The 18,165-nt window shown below is 46.3% G+C and overlaps 1 protein-coding gene across 15 annotated transcripts in view; it reads right to left on the reverse strand.

Annotated features, from left to right (window-relative positions):
- Window positions 1-3,192: 3,192 nt before the first annotated feature.
- The window catches only part of LOC117354441, a 238,688-nt gene continuing 223,715 nt past the window's right edge, over window positions 3,193-18,165 (reverse strand). For 14 of the 15 annotated variants that reach the window (XM_033932006.1, XM_033932001.1, XM_033931998.1 and 11 more), the window contains 3 exons: window positions 15,072-15,215; window positions 10,214-10,516; window positions 3,193-8,348 (listed from right to left, as the gene is read on the reverse strand). In XM_033932006.1, the coding sequence (XP_033787897.1) occupies window positions 10,461-10,516; window positions 15,072-15,215 (200 nt within the window). In that variant the 3' untranslated portion in view covers window positions 3,193-8,348; window positions 10,214-10,460. The remainder of the gene's footprint in view (window positions 8,349-10,213; window positions 10,517-15,071; window positions 15,216-18,165) is intronic. The other variant, XM_033931992.1, reaches the window with a different exon arrangement.

Below are 18,165 nucleotides of genomic sequence, written 5' to 3' on the forward strand. Positions count from 1 at the left end.
ACGTGTAATGCTGTACATCAAAACACAGAAGAGACAGTTCCTGCTCCAAAGAACTTATAAACTAGTCAAGACAGACAAACTGGACAAGAAGGTGCCCCAGTACACTGTGCTCAGGTGGGGAGCCATATAGAGCTGCATTATGATGTCATCAAGAATTCTGGGTATGACCCAGATGTATTGTGATGTCAGCGAGCGTTCAGACAGCTTCTACTACTATTACTATGAATTGCATCTATAGTGCTACTAGACATACACAGCACTGTACATCAAAACACAGAATAGACAGTCCCTGCTCAACAGAGCTTACAATCTAGTCAAGATAAACTGGACAAGAAGGTGCATCAGTACACTGTGCTCAGGTGGGGGAATTACAGAGGGAAGGATGAGACAGATATTGGTACTTAGAAGGTGGGTTGGAGTTGAAGGCACCTTCAAAGACGTGGGCTTTGAGTCTGGATTTGAATACTGCCAGACGGAGCTTGATGTATCGAGTCAGGCAGTCCAAGCATAGGGTGTAGCAAGATAGAAGGGATGGAGTCTGAGGGGATATGATCAAAACATTCAAGATAATGAAGGGAATAGACTTAGTAGATCAAGACGGGTTGTTCACCCTCTCCAAGGTAGAGAGAACGAGAGGGCACGCTCTAAAGTTAAAGGGGGATAGATTCTGTACAAACGTAAGGAAGTTCTTCACCCAGAGAGTGGTAGAAAACTGGAACGCTCTTCCGGAGGCTGTTATAGGGGAAAACACTCTCCAGGGATTCAAGACAAAGTTAGACACGTTCCTCCTGAACCAGAACGTATGCAGGTAAGGCTAGTCTCAGTTAGGGCACTGGTCTTTGACCTAAGGGCTGCCGTGTGAGCGGACTGCTGGGCACGATGGGCCTCTGATCTGACCCGGCAGCAGCAATTCTTATGTTCTTATGATTCTGTAAGGTACTTGTTGCCTGAATTGGCCACTGCTGGAAATAGGATACTGGGCTAGATGGACCATCAGCCTGACCTGGCCCATAAGAACAGAACACCAGGCTGTCATGGTAGACTACAGTTGAAGATGGCCAAGCATGAAGCAATCTGCTAATGGAGATGGTAGAGGCCACCATCATTGTGGCAAATTTGGGGCATGATTGGGCTAGATGCGGAGGGCAGAGGTGATTAAAGGGTTGAGAGAAGAAGCCAAATACACGAGAAATGGGGAGATGGTAATGGGTTCTATATGAAAAATTGAGAGATCACAGGTAGGCAGAATGAATGGACTGGGTAGTCTTTTTTTTTTTCTCTCTCTGCAATTATTTACTATGTTACTGTGACTGAGTTCAAAGAAGCCTGGGATGAACACAAAGGGTCTAGAATCAAAAAATAAGATTAAATATTGAACTAAGGCCAGTACTGGGCAGACTTGCAAGGTCTGTATCTGTGTCTGGCCGTTTGGTGGAGGATGGGCAGGGGAGGGCTTCAATGGCTGGGAGGGTGTAGTAAGTCTTAACAGAGATTTCGGCAGGTGGAACCCAAGCACAGTACCGGGTAAAGCTTTGGATTCTTGCCCAGAAATAGCTAAGAAGAAAAAATAAAAAAATTTAAATTGAATCAGGTTGGGCAGACTGGATGGACCATTCGGGTCTTTATCTGCCGTCATCTACTATGTTACTATACTGGGAGAGAGGTCACAAATGTAAAAAAAAAAAAAAAAAATGATATTTCCTTTTCCATTGTTGAAATTGCTCAAAGAGCAATGCAGAAGCTTCACATTAGAGAATGACACGGGGACAAATTTTTCCCTGACCCCGCGGGAACTCGATTTCCCCGTCCCGTCCCCATGAATTTTGTCACTGTCCCATTCCTGTAAGCTCTGCCTTAACCACACAAGCCTCAAACCCTTAAGGGCAAATTCTATAAGAAGCACCCAAAGGTTGGGGGCCTAGCTGAGCGCATAAGCACGCTTAAGAGCAATGATTCTGCAACAAGGCGCCTAACCTGCAGCCACGCCCACGCATGACACACATAGCGCCTATTTTTTTTGAAGGCCGCCTAAATTTTTAGAGGCGCCTTGTTACAGAATCGCGCTTTCTCGATAGGCGCCTAGGTTTCAATCAGTGCTGATTAAAAAGCTTAATTGAGCTTGTTATTCAATTTAGATGGGCGTCTCTGAAATAGGTGCCTAACTTTAGCCACTGGTTACAGAATTTGGGCCTTAATGATTTTAAAGTGTTTGAGGCTTGTACAGATGAGGACGGAACTTGCAGGAATTGGGCAAGGACGGGATGGGAAAAAAATTTGCCCCCGTGTCATTCTCTACTTCACATCTCTGGGTCTTTGTTCTGTAGAAAATAGTTACCACTTAATATGCAAAATACACTGTGTAAGTATCATAATCTTATTCAGGAAACAAGGCCTCAGATTCGGAGCATACACGTAGTCCTATCATGGACTAGACTGTCAGCGTATTCTTATAGCTCCATACTCCAGTCATAGGCCAACAACCTAACTTTGATTTTTTGAAACTTTTCTTAAGTAGAGCTTAAATATAGTGATTAAAAATCCAAAACTTTTAAAGGTGAAACTTAAATACTAAAATTCAATCATATAAAGTTTAAGGTTGAAGCATATACAAAGTGTATTATTATTTGATAGGCAGCTGAATTACTTATCTCAAGCAATTTTTCTTTATGGCTTTCACGTCCGATTCTTTATTTAGCCTTTTTTGTGGCTAAGCCAACGCGGCCAGCGTTTCGTGGACACTGTTGTTGGTCCACTGCGTCAGGGCCAATAGCCAACAAATATTGAATGCTTTCTGACTGCCGAATTTTCAGTAGAACCAGCAAAAACAAGAAGACCCAAGTTACCACAGGATAAGAAGAACAGATCCAAACAAACGATACTATGGAAACACAATGCTCTCGAACCTTTGGTTGTAATTTATTCAACATTTTCTTGGTAAAAGCAGTAACAACGATACAAACTCTATCCACATCTATCTTGAGAGGACCCCTACATTCAGTCCAGAAAGTACCTGGGGAAGGCTCTGAAAAAGCTCAGATTTGTGAAGAACATTACAACAGCAAAAGATCTCGGCTGTCCTATATATTTTTCACGAAGAATTACCCGTTTCTGCTCCTGACGAAGCAAGCGAAACGGAGCTCTGTCAGGCAGTAACAGTACTTCTGTGGGACTCAGATAAACTGCTTTAATTTCATTACTATATTTTGAACGACATTATTATTGTTGGTTTTTTTTTTTTATAAAAAAATATAGTTTGCGGATTCGCTTATAAGCATTTTAGATTTCTTTTCACTCAGAGCACTGTCTGTAAAATAATATATAACTTTTTTTCACAAAGATATATATATTTGTAATAAAGACAGGACTTGATGATGTACGGAGCAGACTCATTTAGGTAGTCATTCGGTGCTGGTCAGATATGTCATCGGCCCAGGGTAAAAACTGTGAAACATCGTTGCAGTTCCCCCAGTGCTGAGGTCTTGATCAATTACTATACACTCCTTCTTCCATATTCGCTGGGGTTAGGGGCAGAGCCGGCCCATGAATATTGAAAAATTGCGGATAACTTTTCGGGCCGGCTCTGACTCACCCCTGCCTCCCTCCTACAATCCCGAACCTTCCCCAGACCTTATCTGGTGGTCTAGCGGTGACACGGGGCAGGAGTGATCTTCCTAAGCTCCTGCCCCGTGCAGAGCCGTCATCAAAATGGCTGCCGTGAGTTCCCATTGTAGTCTCGAGACTACAACAGGAACTCACAGCAGCTGATAAACCCTCTACTCAGTACAAAGTTAAACATGACATCGTTCCGCATATTTTAATGTAGAATTATATTTGTTGCTTAAACTGCTTAAAAATAGTGAAAAGGAATATGGTAGGTGCAAAAGATTCTTCTTTACTGCTTGTTGTTAGGCCTTCAATTAGTCTGGTGAAGACATCTACATGGTTGAACAAATACCCTCGACTCTCTTCAACTTGTGGCCGTTGTGCCGTCTTCTTTCAACCACCATGGATTTCTCTAAGCAGCCGAGTATTTGACAATAGAGCTAATTCAATCTACAAAGCAAGAGAACTACAAAATTGCCAAGGTCCTCTTTTACTGAGCCGCGGTCTGTTTGGCTTATCTCCCAAATATACAACTTGAGCTCTTTTCTTTTGCAACCAATAGACATAAGAGAACTTCGCATTTGAATTTTGATTTTCCACCTGTTAGAGCAGGGGTAGGGAACTCCGGTCCTCGAGAGCCGTATTCCAGTCTGGTTTTCAGGATGTCCCCAATGAATATGCATTGAAATCAGTGCATGCAAATAGAACTCATGCATATTCATTGAGGACATCCTGAAAACCCGACTGGAAAACGGCTCTCGAGGACCGGAGTTCGCAAACCCCTGTGTTAAGAGGTTGTAAATTTAAAAATCATCAATATCTTTTTTCATATTAAGCAGTATTATGGGGTAAGGATATGGAACACCTTATATGTTTCTGACTCCTATGTGGACTTTAGGAGACATTTAAAGACCTATTTGTTCATGAAGTACTTAGGTAGTTAACAGGCAAGGACTCTGTAATTAACCATCTAGATTATCAAAGTATTATTTTTAATTACCTGCTTTTCTAACTTTTCTAATATTATCTAACTTCTTTAAATTGTATTTTTTAAAAAATTTTGTGTAGAACTTCATAGCCCTCCGGTATATAATCTGATTTTTCTATTTTTTTAACTTTATTAATTTTCAAAACTAATACAAAGTGCCAGGAATTATATAGACATTAATAATCAACGTAAGCACTTAAATTCCATCAATAACAATGCAAAAGAAAAATATCCCTCCCCTCCCAACCAACCATTTAATCAAGAATAAAACCAAAAGAATTCCCCCCTCCCAGTCCTGGATATGTATAAAAATAAACAAAATAAAAGACAACTATGTTGAAGTGACAAAGGATGTCAACGGGCCCCAAACTGATTATTATTCTTATTCTAAACACTCAGGCGCTTATAGGAATTCTGAGTGCCGGAGCATTTAAGCCGTGGCTCAGTAAAAAGGCGGGTGGGGGGTAAACGATTCCAGATAGCAACTTCAGGATCTTTAAGAAACAGAAATTATACGGAACTCTTGACATCAAAGACAAGATCTACGACGATTTTGGAGTACATGGATAATCTTAATGTTAGAAAGGTGGTTTTTTTTTTTTTTTTTTAATAGCCTGTTTACTTTTCTTTTATGTTAGTAATTGCATTTTCTCATGATCTGGGTTAATTGAAGAATGTTATTTCTCGACATTCCATCTCTGTATCTCCTTTGTAAACTTGGTTGTGTACATTTTAAAAAGTTAAAAAGAAAAGGTTGGATCGGCTTCTGTCGACTTGGAGATTAATTGAAATATACGGCTTGAACAAGGATACCTAAACTATTGCAAACGACTGTAAATCATGAACACAGAACTTCTGACAAATTGGGCTACGACCACATTTGCTCTCTGACCAACCTCCCACCTCTTGGTAAATTCAATTGTTACTAGACCTCCTTTTGGCTCCCTTTTACCAAGCCATGTTAGGGTTTTTTTTTTTTTTATCGCCGGCCACCGCGGTAAAAGCTCCGACATTCATAGGAATTTTATGAGCGTCAGAGTTTTTACCACAGCGGCCAGCAATAAAAAACAACAACACCCTAACGCAGCTAGATAAAAGAAGGCCTCAATTTTTTCCTCTTAATGGGTCTACTTCTCCCTATTTTCCCCTTTTCTATTTATATTGCGACTTCCTGGATTTTAAAAGTTTTTATTGTGCCCTAATACGTTTAGCTTAGATTTAAGGAGATTTGCAGTATACCAAATAAATAAATGTAAATGTTCAGTACGAGAACGGCTAAAACGTCAGCAGCAACTAGTTTCCTGGTTAAGATCACTGCAAGGAAAAAATGCAGGCGAAAGAAGAGTAGGGAAAGAGAAACAGCAAAGAGAAATCATTTATTTTATTATACAACGATCCCTTATCCAGGCATGAACCAAACCATGGTCTTGTTGGGTTTTAATGCTGAATTTTAAATTAAAAAAACATATGTATATTGTAAGTCATTACCACCATTGTCTAATTCAGGGATAGGGAACTCCGGTCCTCGAGAGCCGTATTCCAGTCGGGTTTTCAGGATTTCCCCAATGAATATGCACTAAAAGCAGTGCATGCAAATAGATCCCATGCATGTTCATTGGGGAAATCCTGAAAACTCGACTGGAATACGGCTCTCGAGGACCTGAGTTCCCTACCCCTGGTCTAATTGGAAGATTTGGGCATCTTGTGAAGAAAAAATCGACCTTTTGTCACGATTCCCCTTTGTGTTGTCCTACCCTCGGGCAAAACATCACAGCCTAACCTTTTGCACTGTGCGGCCGCTGTGCTGCATTGCACTATCTTAAATCGCTATAGCTCAGCTGGCTCTGTGTACACTGCAGTACAGAAAATCTAGCTTTGAATCCCGTTCCGTCGAGCCACAGCCGAGCATGCCGCCAGGGAGAGCATCTCAAGTGTCTCACACTGCCCCTCCCCCCTCTCCTCAAGCCATGTTAGGGTTTAAAAAAAATTATTGTTGCCTGCTGTGGAAAAAGCTCCGACGCTCATAGAATTCCTATGGGCGTCGGAGCTTTTACCGCAGCAGCTGGCGATAAAAAAAACCCTAATGCAGCTTGAGAAAAGGGGGCCACTGTTACCTATTGGCCAGACTGACAGGAGTACTCCCACCTTGAGTGCCCTGGTATATGGCTCCAGCTAAAAATTGTTGCTGGAGTGGACGGGAGGGATATAAAATACGAGAAACTCCTAGCTAGCTAAGAGTAAAAACTCATGAGGCTATAGTCCAACAGAGGCTGGTTGTGAGGTTTAAGGAGGAGGGGGAGGGACTAAAAAAAAAAAAAATTCACACTACATGATATTAACCAAAAGAAAACAGAATCCACAAAATAGACAGCCCCAGGTATTTGGGAGATCTTAGTTTTTCCTCAATGGCTTCTCTCTTAGCAGAGGCAAATTATTTGCATATAATAGAGCAGGGGTCTCAAAGACCCTCCTTGAGGGCCGCAATCCAGTTGGGTTTTCAGGATTTCCCCAATGAATGAGATCTATGTGCATGCACTGCTTTCAATGCATATTCATTGGGGAAATCCTGAAAACCCGACTGGATTACGGCCCTCAAGGAGGGACTTTGAGATCACTGTAATAGAGCCTCCCACCTACATTATGGGTAAGGCTTATATTTCTAATGATTGCCCTGCATCGTAGCATGAAATATTGCTACACCTTGGGTTTTGGCCGGGTACTAGTGACCTGGATTGGCCACCTTGAGAACAGGCTACTGGGCCTGATGGACCATTGGTCTGACCCAGTAAGGCTGTTCTTATGTTCTGTCTCTGTAATGAAATAGATACAAATTATACTCTGTCCAGCCGTAAGGAGGAGGGGAACAACTCAGACACTCCAATGTTCTTCACATTATCTCATTGCAAAAAAAAAAACCAACCCCAAAATTGCACTGATGCAATTCAAAGTTAAATGTTGACTTACGAAACCGGAAGTGCATCAAACCACAGGATAAAGGGTGAGAACAAATACAGCACCCCAAGCGGGGAGAGTTTTACATTGTACAGAAAAGTGGACATAATTAAAACTCTTATCATTATTATATACCGAAACATATGAGGTAGTATATGATTATTCTACCCTAGATTCAGAGAAAACAAATTATCCACCCTATAAGGGTTAATTGCTTCCAGACCAGTTCCCGGTCCCAGTCTTAGATTCTGTGCAGCTTTGACACAGTAAACAAAGGGTCCTGGACATAACCAGGCTTACAATAGGGGCAGTAACAATTGTCCTTGTTTATCGGGTGGCGGTGATGACAATACACGCCAAAGAAAAAAAAACCTTTTACCTTTACACATATAAATAATAAAATTTATAGCAAAACTATACATTATATATATATTTTTACCTTATGTAAATAAAAATATAAAGATTGTGGAAGCCATATCTTTATGTATGGGGGATAGCGGCAAATCACGCAGTCTTTGTTCAAAGGTTAGACTCAGGGCTTTCCGGGCACTCTACTACAAACCCATTTTGCAGTTTAAAAAGGTCATGCTCCTTCAGCTGCCAAAGCCCAGGTTCCGTCCGTCTCGCACACGGCCAACAGGTTCGATTGCATCGCTATTCAAGGTTAATCAGAAGACAAAGCTGAGGAGGGTCGTCTCAACTGCGCTGCTGAAGGGAAAGTTCTCCGATAAGTTGAAACATAGCAGGCGGCAGGCACAGCCACTGGTTGAGAAGTGGCGTAACGATGTGGCGTTATGTCCAGCAACTGGAAAACAGCAAAAAAAAGGAGAAGGATGCAGGAGAGGTTTTGTTATCATTTCATGGACCAGGACAGTCACAGCAGGATTCTTCTGCCTGAGAGAATCCATGAAAGTCTAAAACAGAAAACAATCCCTGGTACATAATAAGTAGAATATAATGTATTGTCTTGTTAGTGCTCAGAAAAAAGGATTTGAGAGACCAGACTATGGCGTTGCCCCATCAGCAGAAATCTCTTCTTTTTCAATCACAGCACTTTAAATACAGTGGTGCCTCACACAACGAACTTAATCCGTTCCAGGAGCAAGTTTGTTATGTGAAATGTTCGTTGTGTGAAACGCGTTTTCCCATAAGAATACATGTAAAACAAAATAATTCGTTCTGCAGCCCTACATTTCCCTCCCTCCACCTCACCTTATATGCAGAGTTTGCCAGCTTTCTTTTTCACCCAGCCGCACGCTTTCAAAAAGCTGTGCACGCGCAGCTGCTGAAGTTGATCAATATTCTCCTCTCCTGCAACTTCCGGTTTCCGGTTGCGTCAGAGGAGAAGATTGAACAACAGAGCATGCGCGCATGTGCTGCTCTTTGAAAGTGTGTGGCTGGCCGAAAAAGAAAGCCGGAAAACTCGGCATCTAAGGTAAGGTGGAGGGAGATGATGGAACACTGCATTCAGACAGGAGGGTGCTGCTGTTCCCGGCTCACATTAGGAAGTGGCGAGAGTAGTTCTGCCCCCCCCCCGGGCCCCTCGGGCGACTTCGTTGTGTGAAACGAAGTTCGTTATAGGGAGCAAGACAAAAAGTTCGTTATGCGCAGCGTTCGCTGTACGAGGCGTCCGTTATGCGAGGCACCACTGTATATCTTCAACAACAAAACAAATAAAACATATAAAACAACATCAAAACATATAAAAAAACAACTTATCTGTGCTGGAGCAAAGCAGGGAAAAGAGTCCTCAAGCAGGTAGGCAAGGAGATTAGGTTAATTAATTAATTAATTAAGGGCATATTGAGGGTCTTTTACTAAGGCATGCTAGGCAATTTAGAGCTCTTCTTTTTGTACTTATGTTTTTTTATGTTTTCCAAAAACCAATAAAAATTTTTTTGAACTGAAAAAAAAAGACTCCCCGTTATGTTTCAATATTTTTTAATAAACAGACAAAACATTGTATATAATGCCAATGTCAAAACAACAGAGTTACAATCATCCTCTGATTAATACCACGAATCAAAGTTTTTATCTAATAATATAGTCAAAGAGTAAATTTCTCACCTACTTACCCACCCTACCACCCATCCGCATCAGGGGGACCCTGTGATTAATCATTTAATGATTCAGGCCTTGGAGTGAGTCTTGAATAAATAGTGTGAAAAGTTTCAGCCACTGATAACCAGACCAGAGCTGGGATTGTGACATCATAATGCCTCATTCCACCAATGCCTAAAGAGCCAACCTCATCAGTGATGTCACAATGGCTTGACTGTCCTTTACTTGGCTCACTTTTACTACATTTTGATTTCTAGAATGGCGCAGTGTAGAGAAGACACGGGGACAATTTTTTCCCCCTCCCTGCAGGAACTCATTTTCCCGTCCCATCCCCGCAAATTCTTTTCCTGTCCCTGTCCCATTCCTGTAAGCTCTGCCTTAACCGCACAAGCCTCGAACACTTATGATTTTAAAGTGTTTGAAGCTTGTGCAGATGAGGACAGAGTTTGCAGGAATGGGACAGGGACAGGAAAAGAATTTGCGGGGATGGGACGGGAACATGAGTTCCCGCGGTGACGGGTAAAAATGTGTCCCCCGTGTCATTCTCCAATCTTTTACCCGTGTATTGAAGAAGTGTCGAGAGGAGACAGGGGATTCTTTACTTCTCACCTGTTTGTCAAGGAGTGCTCTTGTGTCTGGGTGACTTTTATTTTCCTTCCCAAAGGGTATGATGAATATCTGCTCACTCTCTTTGTGAATTTCTCGTCAGTTTGCTCGTGTTCTTGCTTTGCAGACCGTGAGGGCGTGTTCCTTTCAGGATCTTGATTCAAGTATTCTTCTGAACAGCGCAAGGCCTCTCCCTACCCCCACGCCGCTTGCCTTATGCACATGGTGTGATAGGGACGTCTGTCTCCACTTACTGAGGGGGTGTCGCCTTTCTTACAGCTCTCTCTCTCTGGTTTTCCCAAGTTTCTGTAACACAAAGCAGAGAAAGCTTCAGTACTGAGGAACTGGTGACTTCTGTGGTCATAAGAAGAGCCTTACTAGGTCACACCCGTGGTCCATCGGCCTCACTATCCTGTCTTCACGGTGGCCAATCCAGGTCATAAGTACGAAGCGAGGGTGGGAGGCACCCAGGGCAGTGGACAAGAGGATAACGGGGTGCCCCTTCCCTTCCCTTGTTCAGCTCCCCGGCGTGAGCATCATCTCTAACTTGCTACCCTTGCCAGCGTCGGCTCTCCCTCCGACATCACTTCATAGTCGCTGGTCCCAGAAGTAACGTCAGAGGGGAGCGCCGAGGCTGGCACAAGCAGGTCGGAGCTGTTGTTCACCGGCGAAGAGCAAGAGGCAAGGTGGCCGGGAACTGGAGGTATGTGCGCGGCGGGTGAGGAAAAGGGGGGATGGAGAGGTGCCGGCGCCCCCACCAAAACACCCGGGGCTTTATGTCACTGACTGGGCCAAAACCCAAATAGTAGCAACATGCCATGCAATCGATCCAGGACAAGCAGTGGCCACCCCCATGTCTGTCACTATGGACTTTTCCTCCAGGAACTTGTCCAAACCTTTCTTAAAAGCAGCTACACTATCTGCTCTTACCACATCCTCTGGCAATGCGTTCCAGAGCTTAACTATTCTCTGAGTGAAAAAAAAATTCCTCCTATTGGTTTTCAAAGTATTTCCCTGTAACTTCATCGAGTGTCCCCTAGTCTTTGTCATTTTTGACGGAGTGAAAAATCGATCCACTTGTACCCGTTCTACTCCACTCAGGATTTTGTAGACTTCAATCATATCTCCCCTCAGCCGTCTCTTTTCCAAGCTGAAGAGCCCTAACCGTTTTAGTCTTTCCTCATACGAGAGGAGTTCCATCCTCTTTACCATCTCGGTCGCTCTTCTTTGAACTTTTTCTAGTGCCGCTATATCTTTCTTGAGATAAGGAGACCAGAATTGAACGCAATACTCCAAATGAAATCACACCATGGAGCGATACAGGGGCATTATGACATTCTTAGTCTTGTGTCTACTAATTCCTAGCATTTCGTTTGCTTTTTTGGCCGCCACTACACATTGTCTGCAATGACACCCAGATCTTTTTCTTGGGCACTGACCCCCCAAGGTGGACTCCAGCATCTGACCATTTTATTTTCTCTGATAACTGTGCAGGGGAAAATACATACCAGGCATTTCCATTCAATGTAAGTAATTAGTAGCTCCGAAGTAACTTACGAGAGGCGATATTTCAAATTCTGTTAAATAAAAGATTCCCTGGAGAAGAGGAGACTTAGAGGGGATATGATAGAGACTTACAAGATCATGAAGGGCATAGAGAGAGTAGAGAGGGACAGATTCTTCAAACTTTCGAAAAATAAAAGAACAAGAGGGCATTCGGAAAAGTTGAAAGGGGACAGATTCAAAACAAATGCTAGGAAGTTCTTCTTTACTCAACGTGTGGTGGACACCTGGAATGCGCTTCCAGAGAGCGTAATAGGGCAGAGTACGGTACTGGGATTCAAGAAAGGATTGGACAATTTCCTGCTGGAAAAGGGGATAGAGGGGTATAGATAGAGGATTACTGTACAGGTCCTGGACCTGTTGGGCCGCCGCGTGAGCGGGCTGCTTGGCGCGATGGACCTCAGGTCTGACCCAGTGGAGGCATTGCTTATGTTCTTATTGTTCTTAATAGTATTTCCAATATATTAAACAGGAAAGATATTACCGTATTTTCGCGGATATAACGCGCGCGTTATACGTGATTTTACGTACCGCGCATACCCCTCGCGCGTTATATGCCTGAGCACGGTATAGAAAAGTTTTTAAACATAGTCCCCGCCCGACGCCCGATTCACCCCCCCAGCAGGACCGCTCGCACCCCCACCCCGAACGACCGCTCGCACGCGCTCCCACCCGCACCCGCATCCACGATCGGAGCAAGAGGGAGCCCAAGCCCTCTTGCCCGGCCGACTCCCCGACGTCCGATACATCCCCCCCCCCGGCAGGACCACTCGCACCCCCACCCCGAAGGACCGCCGACTTCCCGACAATATCGGGCCAGGAGGGAGCCCAAACCCTCCTGGCCACGGCGACCCCCTACCCCCACCCCGCACTACATTACGGGCAGGAGGGATCCCAGGCCCTCCTGCCCTCGACGCAAACCCCCCTCCCTCCAACGACCGCCCCCCCCAAGAACCTCCGCCCGTCCACCAGCCGACCCGCGACCCCCCTGGCCGACCCCCACGACACCCCCACCCGCCTTCCCCGTACCTTTGTGTAGTTGGGCCAGAAGGGAGCCCAAACCCTCCTGGCCACGGCGACCCCCTAACCCCACCCCGCACTACATTACGGGCAGGAGGGATCCCAGGCCCTCCTGCCCTCGACGCAAACCCCCCTCCCTCCAACGACCGCCCCCCCCAAGAACCTCCGACCGCCCCCCCAGCCGACCCGCGACCCCCCTGGCCGACCCCCCCGCCCCCCCCCCCCCCCTTCCCCGTACCTTTGGAAGTTGGCCGGACAGACGGGAGCCAAACCCGCCTGTCTGGCAGGCAGCCAACGAAGAAATGAGGCCGGATTGGCCCATCCGTCCTAAAGCTCCGCCTACTGGTGGGGCCTAAGGCGCGTGGGCCAATCAGAATAGGCCCTGGAGCCTTAGGTCCCACCTGGGGGCGCGGCCTGAGACACATGGTCGGGTTTGGCCCATGTGCCTCAGGCCGCGCCCCCAGGTGGGACCTAAGGCTCCAGGGCCTATTCTGATTGGCCCACGCGCCTTAGGCCCCACCAGTAGGCGGAGCTTTAGGACGGATGGGCCAATCCGGCCTCATTCCTTCGTTGGCTGCCTGCCGGACAGGCGGGTTTGGCTCCCGTCTGTCCGGCCAACTTCCAAAGGTACGGGGAAGGGGGGTGGGGGGGTCGTGGGGGTCGGCCAGGGGGGTCGCGGGTCGGCTGGGGGACGGGCGGAGGTTCTTGGGGGGGGGGCGGTCGTTGGGGGGAGGGGGTTTGCGTCGAGGGCAGGAGGGCATGGGATCCCTCCTGCCCGTAATGTAGTGCGGGGTGGGGTTAGGGGGTCGCCGTGGCCAGGAGGGTTTGGGCTCCCTTCTGGCCCAACTACACAAAGGTACGGGGAAGGCGGGGGGGGGTGTCGTGGGGGTCGGCCAGGGGGGTCGCGGGTCGGCTGGGGGACGGGCGGAGGTTCTTGGGGGGGGGGCGGTCGTTGGGGGGAGGGGGTTTGCGTCGAGGGCAGGAGGGCCTGGGATCCCTCCTGCCCGTAATGTAGTGCGGGGTGGGGTTAGGGGGTCGCCGTGGCCAGGAGGGTTTGGGCTCCCTCCTTGCCCGATATTGTTGGGGAGTCGGCGGTCCTTCGGGGTGAGGGTGCGAGTGGTCCTGCCGGGGGGGGGGGATGTATCGGACGTCGGGGGGGGGGCATCAGGCTTTCAGGATGGGGACAGACCTTCAAGGGGGGACAGGACTTCAAGGGGGGACAGTGCACGGAAAGTCAGGGGGGGTGAACGGAGAGTCGGGACAGCGCACGGAAAGTCAGGGCAGTGCACGGAAGTCAGGGGGGTGAACGGAGAGTCGGGACAGCGCACGGAAAGTCAGGGCGGGCGAAAGGAGCGTCGGGCATCATGCGCGTTATATGCCTGAGCGCGGTATAGAAAAGTTTTGGTACATATCATCGTGATTTCTGCGCGCTATACCCCTGTGCGCGTTTTACACAGGTGCGCGTTATATCCGCGAAAATACGGTAATCACAAGTTGATGAATGCATCTGATCTACAACTGTTCTGGGCTAGATCTGGCATTCTGGAAAGCACCGTCTCTCAAACTTTCTCAAGCCGGGGCACACTAAAAGTAGTGGCCATGGCTCGAAGCACCCAGAAGTGCGCAGACGTCGCCGTGATGACATCATGCATATATGTGACATCCATCACGTCAATGCCCACGCATGTGCAGAGGCGCTCCAGATGGGCCCCGAGACGCCAGTAGGGGGCGCCAGCAGGGAAGAGGGCCGTAGCGAAGGAGAGGTCCTGGCGCCAGCTGATTGCCTACAGCAGTGTTTCTCAACTACTTCAAGCTAAGTACCCCCTAAGTCTAACAAATATCAACCGAGTACCCCAACCACAGTCCTCCCTAGGCCCACCCAAGCTCTGCCCCAGATCCCATCCCCTTTACTAATTGTAATGCAATTTTTTCCATTCATTTTTCATATACACACAATATACACAGCAGATATAAATTCTCAAAATTGACACATTTCAATCACTATATTGAAAATAAAATCATTTTACCTACCAGCGATCCTCTGCAGCCTGCTGTAATTAGCTTTAAAGGTGAGATCGGGAGGCCAGGGGGAGAAGCCGGAGGACGCTAGAAAGAAGGGGGAAACATGTAGGCCTTTGGCGAATCGGGCAACACTGGCGCCGTACCGCGTAGGGAAGTCTGCTGGCAGGCGCCTCTCTTCCTCCTCAGTGTGCCGCGGCACACTTGGAATCTCAGGAGACACACAGGTTGAGATACATTGCTCTAAACTATAACTTACCATGAGTTGAACTGCTTTTATACCACCAGGGCTCCCTCCTTTCACATCTGCTCGTGGAACTAGTGGGATCCTTGAATACAAGTGCTGGCATTTCCTGCAGGAGCTTCTCTAAGCCACTGAGGTGTTTATTAACAGAAGATACTCCTATTGGAAACGCAAGAGAAAAGAGCATAGATTGGGCTCAGAGATGTTTACCAATAGGAGCTATTCCTACTAGAGATACATAAGAAAGAGACTGATGGGGGAGGGGGAGTCAGTGAAATGTTTATGTATGGAAGATATAAACATAGTCACGCACACACACAAAAAAAACCCTCTTCACTTAACCTTCATCACTTCAAATTTACAGAATATGAAGGAAAACGCCTCAGAAGTCTATTAATTTAAGCTTCTTACATACTCAAAATATCATCACTGGCAAAAAAACAAACCTTATACAGTAAAACCTTGGATTGCAAGTAACTTGGTTTGCAAGTGTTTTGCAAGACAAGAAAAACATTTTATTAAATTTTTACTTGATATACAAGCAAAGTCTTGCGATACGAGTACATACAGTATACGCACGTCACATCATCACAACTGAGCCGGTGGTTCTTCTCTCTCTCTGGTGCAGCGGGAGTGTAGTGACTGTCATAAACGAGCAAAGTCTTGCAATACAAGTACCGTATTTGCCGGCGTATAAGACGACTGGGCGTATAAGACGACCCCCCAACTTTTACAGTTAAAATATAGAGTTTGTTATATACTTGCCGTATAAGACTACCCCTTCTTCCGATTCGCGACCCCCCCCCCCCCAAGCCGGCAAAAACAGCTTTGCACCGCAGGCCCAGCCGCCCAAGACGAGTCGGAGGCCCCTACCCGCCGCATCCTGCACGTGGGCAGACTCACCACAAACGCTGCTGATGGCCCCAATCGACACGCTGACCTCCCCGCGCACGCTGACCATCTTCTCTCTGCCTGCACTTTCCCCGCGGCCCTCTTCGGCGACTCAGCAGGGGCAGCGATCAAGACAGGCTGCAAACGTCGGGACCTTCCCTCTCTGAGTCCCGCCTATTTTGTTTCAACTTCCTGTTTCCGCATAGGCGAGACTCACAGAGGGAATGACCGCCTGTCTTGATCGCCCGAGGCTGGGAGGAACAGAAGATTTCTGCAAACACCATCGGGGCAGAAAATTTAACGGGTCCATCTCGCCGGTCCTGTGCGGACCGGCAGGAATTTTCTGCGGACCGGCACGTAAACAGTACCCGGCGTATAAGACGACCCCCGACTTTGGGGAGGATTTTAAGGTACTGAAAAGTCGTCTTATACGCCGGCAAATACGGTACATACAATATACTAAACCAACACTTTGCCTTATATACCGGGTCTTCAACCATGGGAAGCTCGACACGGTGAACAATAAATTAATTGAAAAAAAATACTAAAATACACGGAAATGAATTTTCAAAGTGTTTAGCAAATAGAAACGTTTTCAAGGATTTACGAAACGATTGGAAGGAACTAAGACACCTCAAAATCAAAGGAAGATCATTCCATAATTGGGAGAAATTAAAAGCCAGAGAGGCTGAAATTCTTGATTCCTTTAATTCCTTTCTTGGAAGGGAGGGAAAGTTTAAATTGAGTACCTCTTGCATTATCAAAACCTATAAATGTTCCTAGAAGATGCTTCTTCTCTCTCTGACGTTGCGGGAGTGTGGTGACTGTTCTAAACGAGCGAGGTCTTGCAAGACGAGTACATACAGTATTTTGTATTAAAGTTTTTGGGTTCTGGAATGAATCGTCTGAGTTTCCATTATTTCCTATGGGGAAATTTGCTTTGATATACGAGTGCTTTGGATTACAAGCATGCTTCCGGAACGAATTATGTTCGCAAACCAAGGTTTGACTGTATTTTTACTTCGTATGATTAGTAGCTATATCTTTCTCTTCACATATCTAATAATTATATGAAAGTGATTTGAAATTAAACACTTAACTTAGGCGCTATGTTCTCAGCTACTTATGTGTAAATATGTTTATTGAACAAGAGCGTAAAAACAGCATACAAGAAAACAAAACATTTTTTCCCATACCAGGTCAATTCCCAATCCCCCCCAACCCCCCCTCCCACCCCACCCAGGCAGCAGCAACTAAAACCAGGATAAGAAACAAACAAGGAGCATCTCAAGCATCCCAGAGTTGTCTACGAACATAGGGAGTGAAGGTCAAACTAAAAGAATACCAACATTGACGAAAAAGTCTGCCTGCCTTGGTTGACATGTCCACAATGTCTCTGCGCTCCAGCAACATCTGCTGTAGCATTAATGCTCTCCACTGTTGAAAAGTCGGGGGCTGAGAAGAAAGCCACTGCAACAGAACACACTTCCTCCCCAGCAGTATAGTCCTCTTAAGAAAGGCCGAACAGCCCGGCTTGGGCGGGTGAAAACGAATCTGTAGAGAAATGAGGAAACTCGGATGAAGTCTCCAGGAGCACCCCCATAGCTGGGCCACAGCAGATACCAATTGCAACCAAAAGGCAGATACCAGTGGGCAGGTCCAAAACATATGTCCAAGAGATGCCATGGGTTGATCGCATTTACCACAGCCGTGCTCCGCACTAATTCCCATTACATGAGCTCTTTTGGGAGGATAGAAAGCCCGCAAGAGGAATTTATAATTGCGTTCCCACTCCATAGAAGAGAGGCGTAGGGCGTTCCCCAGGCAAAGTCCCCTTCGAATCATGGCTGTTGAGATGGGCACCTGCAAATCCTCCGTCCATTTCCTGGCCAAGGCCGGAAAATCTATATCTCCCAGGCAGTCAAGCAACAACCCATGATACATTCTCAGGGGTATCAGATCCTGTGTTGTCAGTCCAAGAACTTCGTGTAGTTTAAGGTAGGTCTCCTCACACAGCACCGCCGGCGTCAAAGTCTGTAAGTAATGCTGTAATTGTCTGTATGCAAACCAATCAGCAACCGTGAAGTGGAACTGTGTGGTTAAGTCAGGAAAGGAGATAGGAAGTCCCGTGTGTTGTACAGCCTGAGAAATGTACTGAAGTCCCACTGAAGTCCATCGATGAAACGGGCCAGAATCCAGGCCAGGTGAAAAATCGCCA

The sequence above is a fragment of the Geotrypetes seraphini genome, chromosome 2, assembly GCF_902459505.1.
Source record: "Geotrypetes seraphini chromosome 2, aGeoSer1.1, whole genome shotgun sequence".
Lineage (NCBI taxonomy): Eukaryota > Metazoa > Chordata > Amphibia > Gymnophiona > Dermophiidae > Geotrypetes > Geotrypetes seraphini.